At 36.8% G+C, this 23,426-nt stretch overlaps 2 protein-coding genes across 2 annotated transcripts in view; both read right to left on the bottom strand.

The window, feature by feature from the left end:
* samd12 (sterile alpha motif domain containing 12) overlaps positions 1-23,426 on the bottom strand; it is a 303,220-nt gene that overhangs the window by 70,754 nt on the left and 209,040 nt on the right. The gene's annotated exons all lie outside the window — the stretch shown is intronic.
* angpt1 (angiopoietin 1) overlaps positions 285-23,426 on the bottom strand; it is a 42,632-nt gene continuing 19,490 nt past the window's right edge. The window contains exons 4-9 of the mRNA XM_077743461.1: positions 22,353-22,585; positions 15,884-15,999; positions 14,788-14,889; positions 11,654-11,820; positions 4,194-4,324; positions 285-834 (exon numbers count right to left, since the gene is read on the bottom strand). Of these exons, the coding sequence (XP_077599587.1) occupies positions 671-834; positions 4,194-4,324; positions 11,654-11,820; positions 14,788-14,889; positions 15,884-15,999; positions 22,353-22,585 (913 nt within the window). The 3' untranslated portion in view covers positions 285-670. The remainder of the gene's footprint in view (positions 835-4,193; positions 4,325-11,653; positions 11,821-14,787; positions 14,890-15,883; positions 16,000-22,352; positions 22,586-23,426) is intronic.

Raw genomic sequence — 23,426 nt, 5'->3', positions numbered from 1 at the left:
TTTCTAAGAGCAAAAACATATCATCATTCATTCATTTATTATCATATATATATATATATATATATATATATATATATATATATATATATATATATATATATATATATATATATATATATATATATATATATATATATATATATATATATATATATATATATATATATATATATATATATATATATATATATATATATATATATATATATATATATATATATATATATATATATATATATATATATATATATATATATATATATATATATATATTTGTAGTGGAAGCTGTGTCCTCAGAGCATAAAAGATCCATTCTGTCCTGCAGTTTTAAGAGTCCTCGCCGCTCTGCCATCCAACATGAATGTCATATTCAGACCATCCTCATTTTTAAATTTGGATGAAAAATCCTTCTTTTCCTCGTGCATGTTTTACATAGCATGCCCAATCCTTGTGTTGGAGAAACTTATTTGACTGATGTCCTTTAAATAATTGCAAGTGTATCCGATCAAAACAAGAGCATAATTCATTCCTTGCAGTTCTTCACCAAGACTTTGCTGTATCCCAGTTCATATTACAGGGGGAAGGGTTATGAAGTATGGACGGAGCAATGAGATGTGGACAAAACTGGAGGCATCCCAAGACGAATGTGCTAAATTGCCAGGTTTGACGGCTAGGAAAATTCTAGTGGGCGGATCATCATGGCTGTGGCTCGTAGTGAGTAGCTGGGACCCTTAAAGTAGTGCCACTTGATACCATTTACCTTCCCAATGTGCTGCCCTTGCACAAAGTACATGCCGTTAAGATTGGAAGGCCCACAAGCATCAAACCACCAACCTAAAAAGAGAACAAATATGTAATTTAATGTTCAATATCCTTTTTAATTTAGTCTGGTTCTATTTAATAGCATATCCTTTTAATATGCACATTAAAAACATGGATTTTTTTTTCTTCTCAAAAATCTTATTTAATACAATCTACAAATATTTTAAAACTGAAAATTGTTATTACTGAGCCAACACTAGAATTTTGGCATCTCTCTCATTATATCTTATCTTATTTTCTGATCCACTTTATCTTCATTCGGGTCACAGGGGGTGCTGGAGCCTATCCCAGCTGGGGCAGGGGACACCCTGAATCAGTGGCCAGCCGATCGCTGAGCACAAAAAGGTGGACAACCATGCACACACAGCCATACTTAGGGGCAGTTTAGAGTGTCTAATCAGCCTACCATGCATGTTTTTGGAATGTGGGTGGAAACCAGACTGCCTGGAGAAAACCCACACAGGCCCAGGAAGAACATGCAAACTCCACATAGATGGACGTGACCTGGATTTGAACCCAAGACCCCCTGAGCTGTGAGGCCAATGGGCTAACCACTCACGCCACTCTGTATAAATGTACATTAAATTCCAAAGACATATTTGGATAAATGTGCCAAATTGAGAAAATATACATAAGTAAAGCTTACAGTAATGAAGAAAAGTGTCCTGTGAATGCTATTTTCACAGACAGGGTCAATTTAGGCTTCAGATCATCTTTTTAAACAACATAGATCTCGTACATTGCAACCAGGACCAGGTTTTGATACTATTAAACTTTAGATTAACCTCTTACTGCAAATGAGGTCATAAACATTGCTGTAACTGCAGAAAAACCTTTGAGTACCTCATTCTATTTAGAGAACAAGTACAGTATGTGCTTGCACCAACAACACTGGAGACCAAAGCTGGGGATGGCATGGGACCATTGTATTCCATTTGGATTATTAACTTCATATCGCTATTTAGAGTAATAGTTAATTTATAGTACTATTGATATAGATTTTAATATAATGGAAGATGAGTAGACGTTGAATTGTATTTATACTTTAGCTAAGCAACATTTACATCTTTTATCTGAAGCTTGTGAACTCTCCCTTGCTGATACAGTCAGATATAGAACATATGCAAGGCATGGCATGTGTCAAACACTCCCTCTGTGTCAGACCTGAACACCACTTTGGCCTGTGACATTTCACAAGACTTGTCAGCCATCACTGGGAACGCACAATCCTTGTTGCTTGCGCTCATCGTAATGATGCCAAGTTTGCTGTATCATTATGAGAAATGTGTGTTCACCACCCATGCACAACTTTAAAGTTATGGGATAAATAGTTGACAAAATTGCACAGAAATGTGTAATGCTAACTTGTGGTGGAGAACTATTCCAACCAATTTGCTTGCCAATATCCATTTTCTGCATCACGAGAAGTTAATGACAATGTCTGAAAACATGAGTTAGTAGCATTTTATGTAGGATGATGAGCTAATTTTTCAAAGCAGCCCATGCTGATATAATGATGTGTTCAAAGTCAAACATTATTTCAAGGGTGTTTGATAAGTCACGCTGAGTAATACCTTGAGGTGCGGGCTTAATGCGTCTTGGGATAGAGCTCTTATATCAATTTACTCGTATATCAAATCAATTTTCCCATAGAAATGCACTAAATACTAATTATTTCGTTCCCACCTTCTGAAAAAACTCCAAAAATCAGAATATTAAAATGGAAACAGATTTTTATTGGTTCTATTTTACCACCTACTAACTAAGTAACAATTACCTATCTAGTGGGTATTATCTTCAATACTAAAATGTAACATTAGTCGGAACAGACAGGGGGCGAGAGAGAGAGGGGGGGGGGTCAAAAGAGGACAGGAAAGAGGCGTGACGGTCACGCTTGTAACAACATAAACTTTCAATTTAACTTAAAGGAACTTAGACTACTATACACACACTTAAATAAGTTTTTCTCTTAGATTACACAAAATTTAAACCTTCTTGTGCAATAACCTTGGCAAAGAGGGTAATGTATTACACCGCGTTTCATCCAGTTAGTTTTTATTTAAATTATCGAACCAGCCACGACTTGCTCTGAAGGATTTTGCTCATGTTTTTTTTCACATGCTTGCTTTACTTTCAAGTCCATGTATATTCTGCTGGCTTTTTCGCATATTATCGACTCGGTCACGCTATCTTCCGTTAACTATTTGTCTTTATTCCATCTCAGTATGAATGTCAATGTGCAGCTTGGAAATTTTGGTTAGTACTTTGGAGGGCTTGGTATCCTTCTGCTTAAGGATAGTACATATTGTCAAAGTACTCCTCTTTTATTGGCGAGCCAACTCAGTCACATGTACACCACTCAGGTTTTTCGAGTATTTCATGCTTAATATCGATTGTCATCATACTTTTTATACTCACTACCCTTTATTGCAACGCCTTCTTTGGACTCATTGTTTTTCCCTTAATTCTGCACTGATTAACGATTAAAAACATGTAAAAAATGCAAACTACGCCCAGTGCTCATAGATATCTTTACGCGAGAGAGATGCGGTGAGAAAGACAGTGTGCTGTTACACCCATGCAGCCTCTCGCAGAATTGGCTTTCTTGCATGCTCGTATCTGAAATTTGTTCGTATCTAAGGGAAAAATTTGCTCGGAATTTTCCTCCTATCTCAAATTTCCCGCATGTTGGGGCACTCATATGTCAAGGTATTACTCTACTCAGTGAAGTGAAGAGCATTGAATGCTTGGCTTAATACTGAAAGCATATTTCATATGTCAACAATTCTAGTTGTATCCATTACATTTCATTTGAATAAAAGTGCCGTAACTACAAAGCCAACATTTCCATCTGGGCCCCATGTGTATTTTAAAATAGTCACATGGGCATTAGTCTTGGTTCGCTCATGTATACTACTTGCTCTAACTATGGTTAGCCCATGGTTTTATAGGAATATTTGAGAGGGTCAAATTAATTCATTCATTAATTTTCTTTATTTTGATAATGTCATTTTGCGGTATTTTGATAATGTCTGTTTTAAGTAAAGCTTGATAAGTTCTCAGAAAGTCGCTCAAGAGCTGCAAGGCTTAGTGGGCTACACTTTAGCCATGTCGATTTAAATCACCCTGAAATTTGGTGCAGCGCCTGAACATTTTTATGTGGTGCTCATTTTCCAACCACAGTGACACTGAGAAGGGATGAAGAATCTGGCTTAATAGGTGTGGATAGATATTAAAGTATATAATACTGCAACTTTAGCCTATTGTATGTTTGCAGACACTGACTAAAATGTGCTTGGGTGGTGTGGATTGCTAAATATGGACATTTTTTTGTAGAAAGTTTAAATGATTCCGTGTGGAACTGAACTCACCACCAGTGAACATCAGGGCACACTTGCACATGCAGTTGTCATTGTCCATGTCCTTGGTGCTGAAGTCTGCTCCGTGGATCACTAGACTGCTCTGTCTGCCGGCTGTCCCACTGTGACTTTTTAGGAACAGCCTGAAAGACATCAGAAGGCCGGACATGTAAACAGATCAGTGTGAGCTAAAGGGAAGAAGAGTGTGAGTGACGGAAGGCAATAAAGACACAACATGCTGGAGGAGATGTCTCCGGAGAGATATTTTGGTTGTTGTAAATGAGTTTGTGGTGCGCACCTGTAATAACAATAGAATGATTGACGGAATAGAAAATGATAAGTTGTAGGGTACTGGAAGCAGATGTTAAATTTGAGAAATAAATGGCATTTTATGGAATTTTAAAACAGATCTTATCCAATTGCTGCTACTGGAATCAGTCCCATGTATGTGTGATCCATTTACCAGAAAGAACAACAGAAAAAAAATATTGTCCAGTAAATCAATGAAAGACAGATGGCGTGTACAGACTTTGCTTCTAAGGAAAGTACCATGACACTGAAAATTGCATTGCAAATGGATCTTGTCAGATGCACATGACAAATACTACAAGCCTGTCACAAAACGTTCTAAGAATGCATTTTTACACTTCCCAAATGTTATTGCAAAACCTATTGTTCTTGTTATTCTCAATGAGTGAAAAAGATGAATGTAATTAATTGTTAAATTTTGTATATTACATTTCATATCCCAGTGCATGTATGAAAAATAAGCAGCAGGTTGAATACCTTGGATTTAGTAAAAGAATTAGTTATTTATTTACTGGGCATAATTATCTATACATTTGTGTAAAAGTTTAATCTGAAGAGTAGAGGGGAGGGGGAGTAAAATAAATAGAAACATAAGAGTTGTTACCTATATAAGCAAATTATACAGTATTATACCATGGCCATTAAACTGAGGTAAACAGTATACACAAACTCCCGATACTACAGGATGCTTTCCTTTTTTTAGTATTCAAATCAGCAATGAAGGAACCTCAGGATTTTAAACTGTTATTTGTGTGTTTGTTTTATGGGGAAAATTTAAGAAAATCTAACGGAATTTCTTTGAAACCGTCCAAATACTGCAGCCTTGCAGGTAGTTGAATTATATTTTTGGAAGCCATACCAAATCACTTACTAGTCATATTGCCAGTAAGTACTTACTCGAAATAACAAAACATGTTGTGTCAAGGATAAGGTCTGCCCTGACTCTGATAAAGACCAGGCTTAGACTTTTAACTCTTTACTCTCCATTTTACAAAGTCGAATTATCTCTTCCACTCACAAATTCACATCAAGTAGGATTTTCAGAATTACACTTTGACAGGTAGGTTTAAATATTATGCGTCTATGTTTACTGGTTGTCCAGCCAATTGAACAGTCCAACGGCTACGACGTGTGCAGACATCTGCTGTCTGCTATGCTTCCTGTCAGGATCTTTTCTGCTCACAATTTGTTAGTAGAATCATCCAAAGATGAAGATAAGAATGAGACGGGAACAAGATACTCTCAGTAATTGAGTCCGAGGGTGTCTATGCCTGTCTAGAACTGAGAAAAGTTACGCATTAGTATTCCCAGTGTTAGGTTTGGTTTCAATTTACTTATTTTTCTCTGAAGATGCTTCATTTCTGTCTTCCCTTGTCCTTTCCTTTGCTTTTTCCTATAAGACCACACTGTGCATACGAAGTAAAAACATGTTTTGTAAATCAGCTGTCCTGTCAAGCTTGTACTGCATTCATCCACCAATTTCGTCTTAACTTTGAATCTTTTTCTTAGGCAAATACAACGCAAGCATAATTTGTCTGGAACGGCATCAAGATCAAGTCAGGTATATTTGGTTCAAACCCCAGCTCAATTATTTTAGTCACTAACATCATAACATAAAAAAAGTGATTTCTTAGAACTCTGGCTATTCAAATTTTCTCTGAAGACATTTGGGTGTGATCTACGATATACACTGCATACTTGCCAAATGTCAACTAAGTGTGTTCACCCGCAGAATAAGTGCTATCACATTTATACGCTCTGGTCAAAAAAAGAAACTAACGACACAATGGTCAGAGGAGGCATCAAATGTCTGGGAATTGTTTGCCTGACACCATTTCCAAGTGAAACTAGGTCACCGAGATGGACATTATGCTTTATTTAAAACCATGGCCATCAAACTGAGTTGAACAGTTTAGACGAACTCAATAGAGAAACACAACATTGGCACAACAAAGGCTTTTACTTGACTTTTTTTCCAGAAAGAAATAAGCATATTGTTTTCATTTTACCACTTTCCCATATGGACAACCAACAATTACTTTCAAGTTCATAAAACATTTCAAATGAACATTTTTCTCACTTGTAGTGTTCTTATTAATTCAATGTTGTGATGAAAGTGTAAAGCAGGGCTTAGTGTTGTTTCTCCTAACACACAAGAGAACCGTGTTTGATTACACGAAAGCAGAAGGAGATTGACATGGGGCCCTAGAACTAGTATTATCATATGGTCTACTCCTAAGCAGAGGTAATTGCTGTTTTATAGCAAGCTTATGAATACAAGTTAAAAAAATACACAAAGTTCATGAATTGATTTCTGAAAATGTTGCTGAAATGCAAAATATAGTGCAAAAAACGTCAACTAAATCTATAAATCTTAAATGAAGCTCAAATTAACTGCTTGCCTCACAGCTCTGGGTTTCTGGGTTCAAATCCAGGTCAAGTCCACCTGTTTGGAGTTTCCATGCTCTCCCCAGGCCTGTGTGGGTTTCATCCGGATACTCCGGTTTCCTCCCACATTCCAAAAAAATGCATGGCTGATAGGCTGATTGGGCACTCTAAATTTCCCCTAGGTATGAGTGAGAGTGTGCATGGTTGCCCATCTCCTTGTGCCTTGCGATAGGCTGGCCTGGAATCAGCTGGGATAGGCGCCAGCACCCCCCCCACAACCCTAATGAGGATAAAGCAGTTCAGAAAATGGGTTGAGAGATGAGAACAAATAACCATTTCTCTATTATGTTTCATAAATCTGCGAAGGTGAGCATTTATCTCTTTTCATGAGATCATCCATTCCACTTCACAGGTGTGCCATATGAAAATGCTGACCAGGCAGCATGACTATTTCACAGGCATGCCTTAGTCTGAAATGCTCTGTTGCATCACACATTACAATGGCACAGGTGATGCATGTTTTTAGTGTATTTAACATGCTAACAGCAGGAAAATCCACCAGAGCTGCTGCTTGTGTATTAAATGTTTATTTCTCTACCATAAACCATCTCCATTGGTGTTCCATAGAATCTGGTAGGACATCCAACGAGCCTTACAACCATTGATGACGTGTATTCACACCAGCTCCAAACATCAACATTCAGCATGTTCAACACCAAAAAAGTCAAATAAAAAAAATTGCACACTTAAGACTACACTTTCAGTTGCTTCAAATCCACAAAGCTGTTGTGGGAGAAGCTTGACCACATGGTCTGAATGAAGTGCCCATTATGCCATTTTTGGGAGAGGGATTTGGAAGTGTAGGGTGAATTTTTCTCCAGATTACCTCAACAAATTAAAGCATATAATGGCAAAATAATTGGTGGAAACGGAGCAATCTTTGAGAACAGCAGTTAGACCCTCAAAAAAAACATTTATAATATATTTGACCCTTTTTAATGTCTTCACTGGCGGCTCGGTGGAGCGATTGGTTTGTGTGTCGGCCTCACAGCTCTGGGGTCCTGCTTTCAAATCCAGGTCATGTGGAGTTTGCATGTTCTCCCGTGGCCTGTGTGGGTTTCCTCCGGGTACTCCGGTTTCCTCCCACATTTCAAAAACATTCATGGTAGGCTGATTGGACCTTCTAAATTGCCTATAAGTATGGGTGTGAGTGTGCATGTTTGTCCGTCTACTTGTGCCCTGCGATTGGCTGGGCACCAATTCAGGGTGTCCCCTGCCTCTGGGTCAGAGACAGCCTGGATTAGCTCCAGCACCCCCTGCGAACCTAATAGGATAAAGCGGTTTAGAAAAAGAGTGGAAATGAGAATGTCTTCATTATATTTTCTATTCATTTTTTAAGTGACATTGAAACATTGAAAACACAAAATTATGACTTGAAACCTTTAAACAGCTATTTAAATTCGATTTTAATATTCACTGGTATCCCCGTTATTTAAAAGCAATATGTATAATGGTGAGTTATGTGGGACAGTCAAACACAGAGAGGTCCCAGAACACATAATTCTGGCAGTGTTCTGATTTATCTTGGCCAATGTTTTTTTAAAGTGATGTGCAAATGTTCTACCAAAAGTTTTTCTTTGGAAAAAACACATTTAAGATAATCTCAAAAGTATGAAACTACACCACAAAGAGGTTGAACCTGCCATTAATTTGGGCTCTTCAGATGGAAAAATTTAACTTTTATGTATGTTCTCATAACAGGCAGTAAGAAGTGTAACATGGATTAGTTAACAAACCACAAACACCAAATCTCTATGGTTATTGATTTTTTACCACAACAAACATAAAAAATCAAATAAAAAAAACAAAAAAAGGGAAGATACACATTACTATGAAAACCTGGGAAGCAGAGCAATGACAGAATTCCTGGTTAAGGCCAGCGATTTCCCGGAACTTTTGGACTTTTGTAGCAATTTTACATATTTGAGATTCCTAAGCATCTGCCACAGTTTGTAGTCTGTTATCACAAACCCCCTTATGCATAAAACAAAAATGCTCCACCCCCTACACCGACAAATATCTATTGAAGGACATTTACACTCTCAACACAGTGATCGTTTTAGTTGGATTCACTTTGTATTCAAAAAGACCTCTTGGCAAAATTGCATAAAAGGATAAACATCATTTAATTGGAAATGTTCCGCCTATTTGAAAATATTTTAATATATTCATTTTTTCACCTCATCCACCACATTAAGCTTTTTTATTTGTTTTCATATTTTTTCATGCCTGTATTTTTAAAGCCAATCCACAATTTAAGGGTCTTCAAACATCACACAGTCACCATGGATACTTGATTATACAATGAGGCCAATAACTTTATTTTGGCTGAGGAGTGGATAAATGTTGGTTTTCAAAATAATACTAGACAAGAGATCAACATTTCAGTTTTTGTTTCCAGGTATTTCCATCTGGATCTGATACTGGGGTGAACAGATAATGGATTTTGTGTGAACTCACCCATTTTTATCAAAATTTGTGATTGACTGGGTTCCTAGGTGTTTCCTTTTTTTATTGATTACGCAAATAAGGTACGAGTGTAGGTGAGGAATTAATGTTTTCACTTATAGTTAGTTGCCTGCATCCTCAAAAGGCTCAGGTGTTCAAAGCATTCATTCATTCATTCATCTTCCATGCTGTGCATCCTTAAAAAGGGTTTCAGGGGTTGCTGGAGCCTAACCCAGGTGACTTCGAGCAAAAGGCAGACTACACACTATACTGGTCACAAGTCAGCCATAGGGCACACAGAGAGTCAAACGACCATACGCACTCACAATCATACCGACACGAGTGGGAACCAAACCCACGCTAGCTTAGACCGAAGACAGGCGACTGAACCTCTACACCATTGCATGAGTAAAAATAGTCCAAATGTGTGCAAAAATGTTTACAAAATGTTTAATGGATTAAAGATCCATTGAATTAAAGTGTTTCTTCATCTATTGTCAAAATATCAATCAAAGGATTGAGAATATGTGGAAGTATCTGCAGGTAACCAACAAACTCAATTTGAATCATGTTTTTACGCCGTCAAAATCTAGACAGTGCGAGTCTATGCCAAGCAAATGGGCATTGTAATTACTGACTTCAGTTATAAGGCATAATTCACCACATGGTGTGCCGTCAGGGCCTTCAAGGTCTTCTCTGCTGGCCTAAGAAATGTCTTAATCACAGACTGATGTTATTTATATTTTGTCCATGAAAACTTATTAAATAATTCCGAATTGTTTGTTAGCTTCCTTTCATTGCTTTTCCCCCTGGTTGCACTGCTTCCAGATGTCTGTTTTCATATAGAAAGCATTTAACCAAGCACATATCAACCATTATTTGTTGCCAGGGTCAGAAATCTGCCTCAAGGCCTTCACAATCAGTTCTCCAGGCTCTGCTGCATTAAACAACCGTCGATAAGACTGTTGCTTTAACCAATCAGAATTCTGTTTGGTGACACGAAGGCCTCGGTGCAGGCGTAGGGATACGTCATAGCCTTTTCGCAGGCGGAGGGATACGTCATCGCTTTCACCAACTATGATTGGGTAATAATAGAGTGGACTAGACAGAGCGACAAAAGTGTATCTGGAGCAAGTTGCACAAGCAGATATATTGCTGTGTTGATTTAATAGCGGTTTTGTCAACCCGCAATGGCTGAAGGAGAAGAACTGGATTTGTTTGCAGATTTACTGTCAAAGACATTTTCAAATTGGACTTTTCAAGAAAAAAAAAGCTGGACATCATTAAGAAAGGTTGGACAACTCCAAAACATTTTCAACACCAAATTGAATAAAAACATATGCCATAAATACGACAGGACAGGCTTGACTTTCAGCATTAGCTTCGATGGCGAGAGAAAAGAAGGAGGAAAGAAAGGAGCATGGATATTGTGTGCAGTTAAAAAGGATTTTTGGTGCGGAAAATATGGCTATATTCCTGAATAATATTTCAAGTGTATGAGGTTATTATTGATGATTTTTGTGGTTTTCTAGCCTTAAAATAGTTTTTGAGGATTGGATTTATTCAAATGGCTGAAGGCGTCACTAGGAAATTTGCGGACCGCCACTGATGCACCAGACTCTTTTATTCCAATAGCAAGGATTCTTTACATTCTCCTTAAATTAATTAAATGATAGTGTTTGTCAAAGTGTATTTAAGACTTTCATAGATTCCTAAATATTAAAATTGTAAAATAACGTACCATATTTTCACACCTATAGGACACATCGCCTGAAAGGTGCCAGTCTCAGTTGCAGGTCTATATTGTTTTATACATATTTTTTATTTGTAAGCAAATTGCCTCACCGTTCTAATGCTTTGGAGTGAAGCTCACAATGCAACTTACTGTATCTTTTTGACAAATTCGCTTGCATTAAGGATTTACAGTTTACGGGCAGGTCAGTTTAAGAAAACACCATTTATCTTAAGGCCTGTGACGTCAAACAGGCATGTACAGTTTAAAACACTTGAACTCCTGTTCTTCATCCAAAAAGTCCATAGCCAGGTTTTGAAAGTCTTAATAGAATGTGATGAAATATTTTTGTTATGATAGGATTTGTTTGGGGGGAATGTTAAAAAGCTTTTAAGTAGGCCACCCCCATTTTTCCAATGTAGTGAAACATAGTGCAGAGCTCCATAGTGAAATTCTTCCTTGGACGTGAGAGAGGTGCAGGTACAAATTTGCAATAAAGTACACAGTCATCAAATTTTAAGAATGTGATCATTACCTGTAATTCTGTTTCTCGCTGCCAATTTGGAAGCGATCATACAATGAGAAGGCTTGGTGTCCATCCCAGTCTGTCAGTTCAACACGGAGAATATACTGCCTTTGGCTGGTCAACTGATAAACGTATTCATTCCCCAACCAGTGCTCTGCAGATATGCTTCCAAAACCCTGAAATCAGAATTATACTAAGCGTTAGATGAATGAAATACAACAGTATCTATTGTTTCAAATGTGGTTATGCTAGTACAACACCACCAAATGGAAATTTCCTTATTACCAAGACTATAAATCACATTTTTATGTATAGTTTGGCTATGCTTGCGACTTAGACTCAGGTGCAACATTGTTTTCACATTGACAGGAATGAGAAGATCATTCAAGGTCTGCTTTCTACTTTGCATAAGTGATATGAAAGGTTAATAATTTAATGGCTTAATGTTTTTTCTCGGTCACTGATAAGATAACATTTGTCCCAACAATGATGACTTCTATATAATTTTTCCTTCTGTAATTTTATTTGTGTGCGTGTGTGTATGTGGGCTGGGAGGGTCTTATTCATAGTCATTGTCTTATTCATAGGCGTAATTTATGATAATGAAAAATGGTAGAAGAACATAATACGAATAAGATGTGAATGGATGACTGGACTTCCATGTCGTCCTTCCACTTAGGTCGCACGTGTAAAAGTGATTATTTCTTTCCCTAAATACTGTTTACACTGTATGCTTGACACGATCTTTAACAAAACAACTGCAAAGTGTTTTTGATGAACTGCAGCTGATGGTTGAAGGCAAAGTACTTTTGACAGCTGTGGATTGCAGTGGCTAGAAGGAAGAAGTGGAACGGCATTACCACTATTGACAAAAGTGCTCCAATTGGAAAAGGGTGAAGATGATGGTGGTGGAAGCAGTCTGTGTTTGTGCATAGCGTGTGTGGTGATGAGGAATGGGAAGGAGGGAAAGTAAATATGACGCATTCTTGGGGGCTTAGGCATGTCCTGCAGAGTGGTGGAAGAGCAAGCGAATGGGGCCCTTTTTTATAGCTTTTTCTTACTATACAACATATTTTACTTCTTAGTGAATATCACTATCCTCTCCTGTTTTGAGCCAGATCCAATGTCAGTACCTGTCTGGGGGGAAAATTTGAAACAAAAACAATTTCTGTGTATAATTGCTTTAACAATAACCCATAGTTTTAAATTTTAATAAATGCTACTACTAATCCAATGTTAATTTTGCTACTTGTACATACTAGTGTTAACAATTTTAACAGTATTATTAGATTAAAAAAAAGATTAACATACAAAAAGGCCCCTGACTAATTTTTTCTGACTATGTCAAAAGCACTGTTGTCATTTCTATAAAAACAATCTGTCCCAATAATAGTTTTTGATTTACAGTTAAATACTGCAAATACAACTTCTTTATTAGTCCATTAAATAACATTAGATCTTATAGCCACTCCATCTTGACTGAAAGAATTTAAATCCTTTGAGTGCATTTAACCTATATACATATGTTTATGATAAGTAAGACTTTGAAAAATATTAACACTATAAAACACCTCACTCACATTAAAACTGTTGAAGGAGAGCGTGATAAAACGTTGCTGTTCCATTGCACAATGCACTGTAAATGTCAACCAAAGGTTCATGAGTACCTCCATGTAATGTAATGCACTCTTTGTGCACCTGTTCATAGTTCTAGTCTTTCCATTTCTCATAGGACCTCAGTTTTAACGTCTCATATGCTTTTTTTCTCCTTCTGTAGTTTCCATTTAACTCTAAACAGCGGTTTGTAGAGATGTTACATTTTTAAAAACATAGAGTTCATGAGTCCAAACATATTTGTAGGGAAACTGTTACACACAAAACGTTGGAGTTCAAATTCCTGCCATGTATGACATCACAGGGAGACCCCAGGGTAAAAAGCTGCTATGCGTGTCATCATCACTTATTATCAGACATGGACCCCCTCTATAGTTTTTTTTTTGTTTAGTTTTTTTACATTCCTTTTGTTCTTCTTAACTCATTCGTAACCAACCCCTTTGGAGCGTTTTGAATGACTGACCCAAAAACTATTGTGTTCTGAATGTACCAAATGAAAGAACGGCTCTTTCCTTTCAACAAGAACATGAAAAATCTTGATTGTGTATCATTAAAATTGTTTCCAAATATAAAAAAAAATTGAGCCTCAGCCTCCAATCACCCTTGAAAAGTTTAATTTTCAGTGGCAGTACATAAATGTTCAGTTTCTAATTGATAAATATACTAGTCATTGGAGACTTTGACTCAAATCAACAAATATGAGTGTCATTCCCAATCATCATCGTCAAAAATAGCAAAAACTGCACCCCGCTTCGATTTCTTCTAAATCTCAGATGTTAATATCATTATGTGACCTAATTTAGATTTTTTCCCTCTTTTTTTCCCCTCTCTTTCTTTTACAACAGCTGTCTGGGTTACATGATCTAGCTTGGTATTCCTCTGCTTATAATGTGTATCCTTTTCCTTTTCATACTGACAAGTAAGTCATACACTAGTCCAGAGTGCAGAAGGGGAAATTAAACTAGAGACTGAAAGTAGATTATAGGGGAAGGTATAAACATATAATCCATTTGATAATAAACTAACAGCTATCAGAGGGTATATAGTGGTGACTTTTACATTAAAATCACCCTTTTGACTGCCAGAGATAATAAATGCATTTCAGAGTTTTGAGTGAAGAATGAAAATGCTATCACTGCCATTCCAAATATGAACTGATGCTTCTGTGATGACAAACATATTACATTCTCTTTAAACAGCGAGTTTAGTACAATAGAGGCCAAATAAAGGTGTTGTTGTCATAGTGTTTGTAGATAGTGTTTCCAAGATAAAAAAAAGAGGACTAAAGTTGAAGAAGAATAACATCTGGTCGGTGTTATCCAAATGGATTGGTGGACACTGTTAACAAGTCCAACTGCCAAAAAGCTCATTATGTTTGTCAAAACCTGATTGTTTAAGTATTATTGCGACAGAATGTTTTGCAAAATAACAGACTGCAGTTTTAAAATGTGTCTTATGTGTAAAAGGACCACCAATATTATCTCTTGTGCAATACACATGGATGATAAAGATTTTTGGTTATGTCTCACCATTTTGTATTCCTTCCATGTCCTCTGGAAATCCACACTACCGTCTTCTCTCCGCTGGATAATTGTCCATCCACCACCAGCTATTTCCATGTTGCAATACACCTACAAATCAGAGGAAAAAAATTATGTTTGACAGTACGACGATAGCACCCAGAGGTCTGTCTCTTGTTGGGATTTATTAGATGTAATACTATACAACTAGTGCATGTAATGAATTGAACATTTGATGTGATTTTCGACAACATTCCGAAACAATGAAGGCTCAGCTATTTGAAGTTATGTTTGGGAACTTGTTGTATATGTGTCTAGCTCAAACCTAATCAGTCTCTCCTTATACTTTACCAACTCCCTAGAGGTGTTCCTCATCAGAGGGTCCAGATCAAAGTGAGGGTCTGGGATGGACACATACTAGCAGACACCTGGGTGTAATATGGCCCTTAACCTTGGACCTCAGTGTGCGTAAGCTGATAATGCAGGGATGTGGGTCTATCTGCAGGGTTGCTCATTGTTTTGAGTTGGAGACACCGGTGTTGAGCAGGGAAGGTCCCTCACATCGGCCAGCCCACACAGCTGAACATACATGAACGCAGGCTGAGTTAATTATGGAAGTACCCCTGACATTATCATTTCCATGAGACTGTCTCACATCCATCTCGTCAAGGAGCACACAAGCAACCATTAATCACCTTTGAGATGATTCCAGCAGTGTCTTGACAGATACAATCTGCTCACACCTACTTTAAATATCTCCATTTATCAAATTATCACCATCAATCAGTCGAGCAGAGAGGTTAAGAACATATCATTGAGCACGTAACCTCAGTGTCCCCGTCATGTTCAGCTCAATGTCTGGCTTTACCCATTCGCCAAATTCCAGTTTTCAAAGCTGCCGAGAGTATTCACAGCTTGGACTCATCATTGGCACTTATCGGAGGCAGATTCCCCCAGTGACTGAGTGTCGTTAGCTCATTTGCAAAGAAAAATCTTAAGCTAACTCAAAGAAAACAAGTGGTTTACTTTAAACCAACAATGGAAGTGTTCGAACTAACTGTTGCTTTCAATGGGATTTTGGTTACTCTTCATTGTTGCTTCTCACCTTTTTGTTCTCTTGCTGGTTGATTTGGATGTTGTAGACACCATTTTTATGAAAACCAGCCTGGTAAAGATCGGCACAGTCACGGAATTTCTTTTCTTCATCCAGGACCTTTGGGACTGTGGATGCAAAAAAACAGTTAAGATTAATGCAGATAGTTACGCTGAAAATACAAGTGAGGTGAGTGAATAATAGTGCAAGGCAAATATAGCCTGGGAAAAAAAGTACACTATAGAATCAAATTAAACGAATGAAAAATGCATTGACTAGAAATCATAATAAAATTGTCAGTTTATTGGATACGCTATTCACATGTTTGGGGATTTAAATTTAGTAAGGCGTTTTGAACAATGTTTTTACAGACACACTCATTGCCAGCAAACCTGTCTACACTTTGACAATGTATCTGATATTTTTGGGTTGATTTCAAAACTTATACTATTTCAATGCTGTACAGAACCATTCTGAGGAATAAAGAGCCTTGTGGGATCGATTTCCACACAGTGGCGGTGAGATTGTGAGTGTGAATTGTTGTCTATCTCAATGTGTATCCAACGAGTGACTGGCGACCAGTCTAGGGTGTAATCTGTATTTTGTGGCCTGATGTCAGCCCGGATAGGCTCCGGTACTCAGTAACTATAACAAGGATAACTGTGTTAAAAATAATTGAATGGACGAAGTATTTGGTTAATTGGAATAACATTTGTATGTATAGCGCAGTTTTACCTTCATGGTATTCAAAGCCTCATACTCCACCATGCTGCCCCACAAGGATGTTGATTTTTAAACTCATCAGTCTCTTAAATATTTTTTATTGTATTGTTGGTGATATAATTTGTTATCACTGGAGTTATTTGAATGTAACGATGAATGAGTGGCCTCTCACTTCTGTCATCTAGGGTTTAATCTCGGGCTCTGGACTTTCTGTGTGAATTTCGTATGTTCTCCCTGCCTGTGAGGGATTTTCTCTGGGTACTCTGGGTTCTTCCCAAGTCCTAAACACATTCATGGTAGAATTGTTGAATGGTACAAATTCTCCCTTGGTTTGAGTCCAGGCATTGTAGTCTAATGCTTCCATTCACTTTCCTTGCGCACTGTTAGCTCCTAAATTTGTTAAATGCAATAAGAAGTTTATGAACTTTGATTGTTTATTGTTTGATACTGTTTGTCATTATATTTTATAATGTTTCTTCTACTTTTTATTGTATACTCTAACACTATTTATTATTGCTAGTTATATTTTATTCTGTATATGATGTGGTGCCAAAACAAGTTTACATTTGGTTCAACATTGTTTATAAAGTTAGTGATTTTTAGGTTTCTGTCACATTTTTAATGTTAATTTTTAGTCATTCATTTTTAAATCATATTTCAATAAAATGCTTCTCCACCATTTCAGAAGTCGAGTAACAATTCATATGAGCATTAAAAACCGGTTCAAATTGGGAACTCAACTCTGAACAAACCCATTTATCAATGTCCAGTACACTGTTGATTGCATTTTTATTGTTTTTGCAAACAATGTAATACACCAAAAACAATATACAACTTTATGTTTTATGGGATTATTGTTGGGAAAATGAATAAAAATTGTGGAAAAGACAGTAAGTAGACTACCTACAATATGTGGTTGTTGCCATCCAAGTTTTTCCATATAAATGTGTTACTTTGGATTATTAGACCTTGGTTGCCCTATATAAATTCAATATGGGTAATTTTCACTTGTCATCTACTTTCATGGATGGTGAAAGGAGAAGACAGACAGCGAAATCTCAATGTGAGTATCTTGTAACTTCCAGATAATATCTGAGGTCAACTAGCTTATTAACAGAAGAACCGGAGTTCACCATCCACTTCCCCAAATTCTCTACAAAACATTGCTTCTAACTTTGACAGACCAGCTGCATCCATTTCCATCTGTAGGTAATTATGGCTGCACTATTTTGAAACCAAGCATGAGGCTATGGACAAAATACTACAAGCTATAAATTTCAAGTTCCTGTTATAACAAGTGGTTTATATTTACTTTCCAAGCCTTGTTATAGTGATGGAAATTCCTTCAGATTTTCTTTTTTAAAATCCTCTTTCTTTACTCTTTCTTCTTTGCCTTTCTCCTCCCATTGAGTCAGTTCACATCAGTTTTCACCCCATTGTTTTTATTGATATAATATTAGAGTCAAAGAAGATGTCATTGGAAAGTAAAATGAGTCAGTGATCTTGTGCTTTTACTTTGATCTGCCTGTGCACAAACGACCCCCCTGTTGGAAGTGAGTCTTTTATTTGCATCTACTATAGTATTTAGCCATTTTTACAAAGTATTGAGTGTCAGTGACAAGTCTCTCCTGCTGTGAGAGGTCTACATTGAAGGCCTTTGCACCCCAGACTCTAATACAACAAAGGATAGCCCTGTCAGGCGGTAATTTACCCCAAGCTGGCTGACAGCGGGGTACTTTTAAGGAGTTGGGCCGGGGGTTAATGTTACTGGAGATATTTTGGCCTGGAATTAGTGCTGACAATTATTTCATGATAGCCACTGAGATTTCCCAAAGAAGAAGAAAACCACCATGGGACTAGAAGTGCTGCCATTGTAACGCTAGCTGCCCAGATCTCCAAATATTATTTATGTCCTAATATTTGTTTGCAGTAAAATATTTAGTGGTTCAGTGGGGACACATTTGCAGCAGGGGGTTCATGTGAAAAGACCAATAGGCCCTGGGTGTTTGCATAAATCAGTTGTTGTGCCAAATGAGCCCAAATCTTGGAGCTGAAGAGAGTGAAAATTGGAGCTAAATGGGCTGCTTTAGACATCACTGCTCCCATGTGACCGTAATCAGTCTTTTAAGTACAACTGAGTCTGATTCACAACATGAGCCAATGAAATTCGTGAACATATTTTTTTGAAGGATGGACAACCTGACAAAATTATATCTGTAATATTTCACTTTTTTTTCAAATACACAGAGACATATAGAACTACATGCTCAAAAAAGTTATCAACAATGTTCCAATTGTGGTAGTAATCATTACATGCTTAAAGAAAGTAGGTATATTTTACAACGTTCACTTTTTTTTAATAGTATATTAATATGAAACAATGATAAATACCTCAACTCAACCCATAATATAATAATATTATTTATATGAACATGAAGACTTGGAATGTGTTTATTTAGAATGTGGTCTTATGTGGTGAAATGTCAATGATTGAATGCTTTTGTGCAATTATATTAGGTGAAAGGAAACTTCAATCATACAAAAGTAAAAATAATTAAGAGTTGTGCAAGATAATTTGCAATAATAACTATTATTTCTGATTCTGGCGCTTGTGGTATATTCACATGTAAGCACTGCAGTTTGACCTAATATGAAGGGGTTCACCACACCATTTTAAATTCATGTTTTATATGATTCAAGTTTGAAAAATAATTCAATTGGCTCAATTCTTCTAAAAAAGGACATAGAAATGATGAATAACATTGATTCTGTAAAGATAACAAAAAACTGTAAAACAAATTCTTATTTTGCATTTAGCAGCTTTGAAAAAGTGTTCGAAAGCTGTGATCAATTACTTTTAATGGCAGGCTGCGGCTCATTGCACCCTAATGAGCTTTGGATAATGAATACAATTTAAACAAATTGCTTCATCCAGCCACATAAAACATATCGGTTTTCACTGCAATATTGGAAAAAACAGATGGAAAAATTGCTCATACGCTATTGAAGAAGAAAAAATGTTAAAATATCGGTGTTGTTAAAAATAGAATTACTAGAAAACATGAGTCAAATAATTCTAATTTGTTTTCAAAGTCTGAAAGGATATAAATGTACACTGCACTTAATAGAAAGTGCTGCCCACATTTTACAAAATGGAATTACAAACAATTGCTTTGACTTGTATACACTTGTCCTAACCACAATAACAGATAATGGAACAAAAATAGTTACTTAAACTTTATTCTGAAGACTTCCTCGGGGAAATTGGTGGTTTAACAACGCACTCAAAAAGAGGGTTCTGCACATACTGTGAAAAAGTATTCAAACATTTAATTGCAGTGGTTGGCAAATGGGCATAAAATGACCACTTTGGATTTAGATTAGTGAGTGTGCATTCTTATTCCATGCGAATAATTGTATTTTCCACAGTACAGGCGTACGTCTACTTATGACTTTTTTGTAATTTAAATTGTTTGTAAGTAGAGGAGTACTTTATACGAAAATTCGGTAATTCATTCCCTGAGCCACAAAACCTTCCAACAAAATCTTTTAATCCTGATCAAAGTGTCCTTCTTTTGTAAAGATGTGTGAAACAGACAAAATTAAAGAAAATGATGAGACCATTATTTTTCAATGTATTAATATGAATAACAGGCATGTCAAAATGTGTTCTATTCAAGCAGTAGTACAGTACAGTGAGGAAGAAGCACATGAACAAATGCACATGAACATAAATCTAAACAACTTCAATATATGAAATCAAAACAATCATTCAATCAATCAATTAATCATTTATCTTCTGTACCGCGTATCATCGTAAGGGTTGCCGGAGCCTATCCCAGCTAATTTGAGGCCCAAGGCAGACTTATACACCCAAGACTAGTCAGCACACAACGAGACAAATAACTATCAGCACTCACAAGCATACCGGTGGGAATCGAGCCTGGGTCAGGCAAGGGAACCTCTACACCAGTCTGTTTTCCATGATTTGCTCCAGAAACACACTTGAATCAAATGATCAACTCATCAGGGGGAAGTTGTACAGAAGCTATCCCGGCTAACCACAGGCAGCAGGCTCAGTGACACTCTGAATTGGTTGCCCGCCAGTCACATTGCACAATGTTTGAGAACCACTCAAATTCACAATCTCACTACCATCAAGGGGACATCGAGCCAAGATTGCCTGGAGAAAAATCAACCAGTGCACCATAAAATAAATGTTTTCCATTGTTTCAGCACCTAGGTAACATCACCAAATAGGTAACAACACCAAATAGGACTGAAATGGTTTTAAACACATTCTGAAAACATGTTCAGTGTGTCAAATGATCAGTGAAATCTATCTTGCCACCCTTCACCTTATTCAGACGAGTCATCCCTCAGGAACTATTACAGTTTGACTTGGTCAAACTGGGGTTAGGAAAGGCACGACCTCTAACCCACACTCCTGCTTCAACCCTGAAATGCATAACTGTGGAAGGAAGGACCCACCGCACCGCAACAGCCATATTGCAAATCATCTAGGTGAGACCACCACTAATCAATACAGGAAATGCTTTAAAGCACTTAATCAATGGAGGAAGAGAAAGGGGGATGGTTAAATGAGCAAATATTTATTCAAAGTGACTTCATTGAACTTGACAGTTCCAGTAAACCAATGTGTTGCATTTGGACCTACATAAAGAGGCTGAGAAAATACATACTCAGCAGGTGAGCCAAGATAGCCCCTGGAAATTAAATGTTATATACACAGATCCAGCCCAAACAGATGGATTACGAACGAGCAGATCAGTTCAACCATGACCTTATATTGGCACAGTCTATTAAAATGACAAAAACTAGCAACATTGATTATTCATGCTATCTAATCTAATAATCTTTTGTTTTCGAAACATTTGTAGAGCAAGTCAACATACGTAAAAATGCTTTTATTGCAACGCATTAAAAAGAAAAAACAATGCATTTACTCTTGCAAAATCTAATAATTTTGTCATGTTATTTGGTTTTTGTACTGAAAAATAAACCCTGACTGATCAAAATAAATGGACCGTGTTGGCGTGAGGTCATTTTGTGCTCATTGGAAAATTCTTAAACCTATGTTATTACAAGTGAGTCAGACTCTGAGGAATAAAATCATCCTTAGGCTTTATAAATGGCATTCAGTTTGACATGTGTTTCAATAATTATGCACAGTTGTTTTATAAATAAAACCTTTAAAATCAATTGTTCTAAGTCTAGTATCACACTGGTTTATCAAAGCCACTAAGCCCCTTTAACAGGAGCAGCCAGGTTAAAAGTAGAACCACATTGCTCATGTCATGCTGCGAGCTTCAAGTTTTTGCAGGCAGTGTTTCCCTGTTTCCTATAAGAGTGAATGATTTACTGAAATGTGTCTTCATAAATTCAAGGGGGTTGGAAACTCACTGATGTTAAAGCTTAGCGCATCTTTTAATAAGGGACAAAAAGTTAATGATGACTTTCTACAAAATCTGGTTGATGGAACTGATTTTCTTCACAACTTGTGGTCAGATAAGGAAAAATTACCATTTTTATAGGTTAAGGGGGGCGTTACCAATATGTCCGAATTCAACAGGTCACCGCAGAGAATCACATATAGCCCATGGCTATGTTCTAAAAATAGCTCTATGGTGAAGAGGCAATGAATTATTTTTTTGGGAGAATACTTTCAGAGATTTATAGAAAGACCAAAGATTCGAAAGCTTCTCCATGTATGTCAGGTAAATAGACAGTATCTTACCTCCATCTTTGGAGCAAAGGTTGAGTAAGTTGTGCACAGTGTCCATCATCTCCTGCTGTTGTCTCTGTAGGGCAGTGCTGTTTCCTGTGGCCCGACTTAGCTGGGATTCAAGCTCTTTAATAACTCCGCTTTGCTGACCAACAAGAAGCTGGAGACTTCCTTTCTCCTGCTTGAGAGTCTCCAATTCTTCACGATGCCTCATCTCCATTTCTAACATTTTCTCCTCCAGGAGGCTGATGCAAAACAAAAAAAAAACATAAATCAACCCGAAAATAATTGATTTTATGTGGTCTAAAATCATTACATGACTACTGCAATGTTAAAGTTATAGAGACCACCATTACGATGAACAAAGAAAATAGCTAAACATCACCACATACATCACGGGAGCAGTTAAGAAGCAAATACCTCCTAATAAATTGACACAGAAAAAAAAATGTGAGGTGTAAATCAGTAAATTGAGTAAATTAAAATGTATGCCGAGTAGTGCAGGTTTGTTTGCTTAACCAATTCTGTGACATGATTTGAGAATACATTACCAAATTACATATTGAGGCCAGCTGTAAGAACTAAAAAAGTTAAGTCTTGATATTTAACCTTCCTGTCCTTTTAGAATTTTGCAATCCTCTGGGTACATATGATTGCTATTTTTTCAACCTCACTCATGGAAGATATTCACGAATCATTCCCTTACATTAGCGATATAAAAAGAATAAAATACATCTTTTGCAATTGGAAGTGATGTCTTTGCTGAAGCTTTCAACATTCCATTCTGATAATCCCCTTGAGTATTTTTTAAGTCAACTGATTGTTGTTGTTTTTTCTTTCATTCAGAATTGATGATTATACATGTATAAACCGATGCTAAATGTATTGCTGGGAGGAGAGTCATGTATTTATTTGCATGTGGCTCAGTTCAGGGCACCACTCCAATTGGCAGTAGCTTCTCCAAGATAATTTTTAGGTGTGTATGAACAAAATGTTTAGCAAGATGAGAAAATATATTCGAATGTAAAATTATAGGAGCTACACATAGGAGAAAATAATGACTTTAATGACTTTATTATGAGTTAA

Source organism: Stigmatopora nigra, chromosome 21, assembly GCF_051989575.1.
Source record: "Stigmatopora nigra isolate UIUO_SnigA chromosome 21, RoL_Snig_1.1, whole genome shotgun sequence".
Classification (NCBI taxonomy): Eukaryota; Metazoa; Chordata; class Actinopteri; order Syngnathiformes; family Syngnathidae; genus Stigmatopora; species Stigmatopora nigra.
Note: the sequence above shows the minus strand (reverse complement) of the source record. Positions and strands in the feature narration are given on the sequence as shown.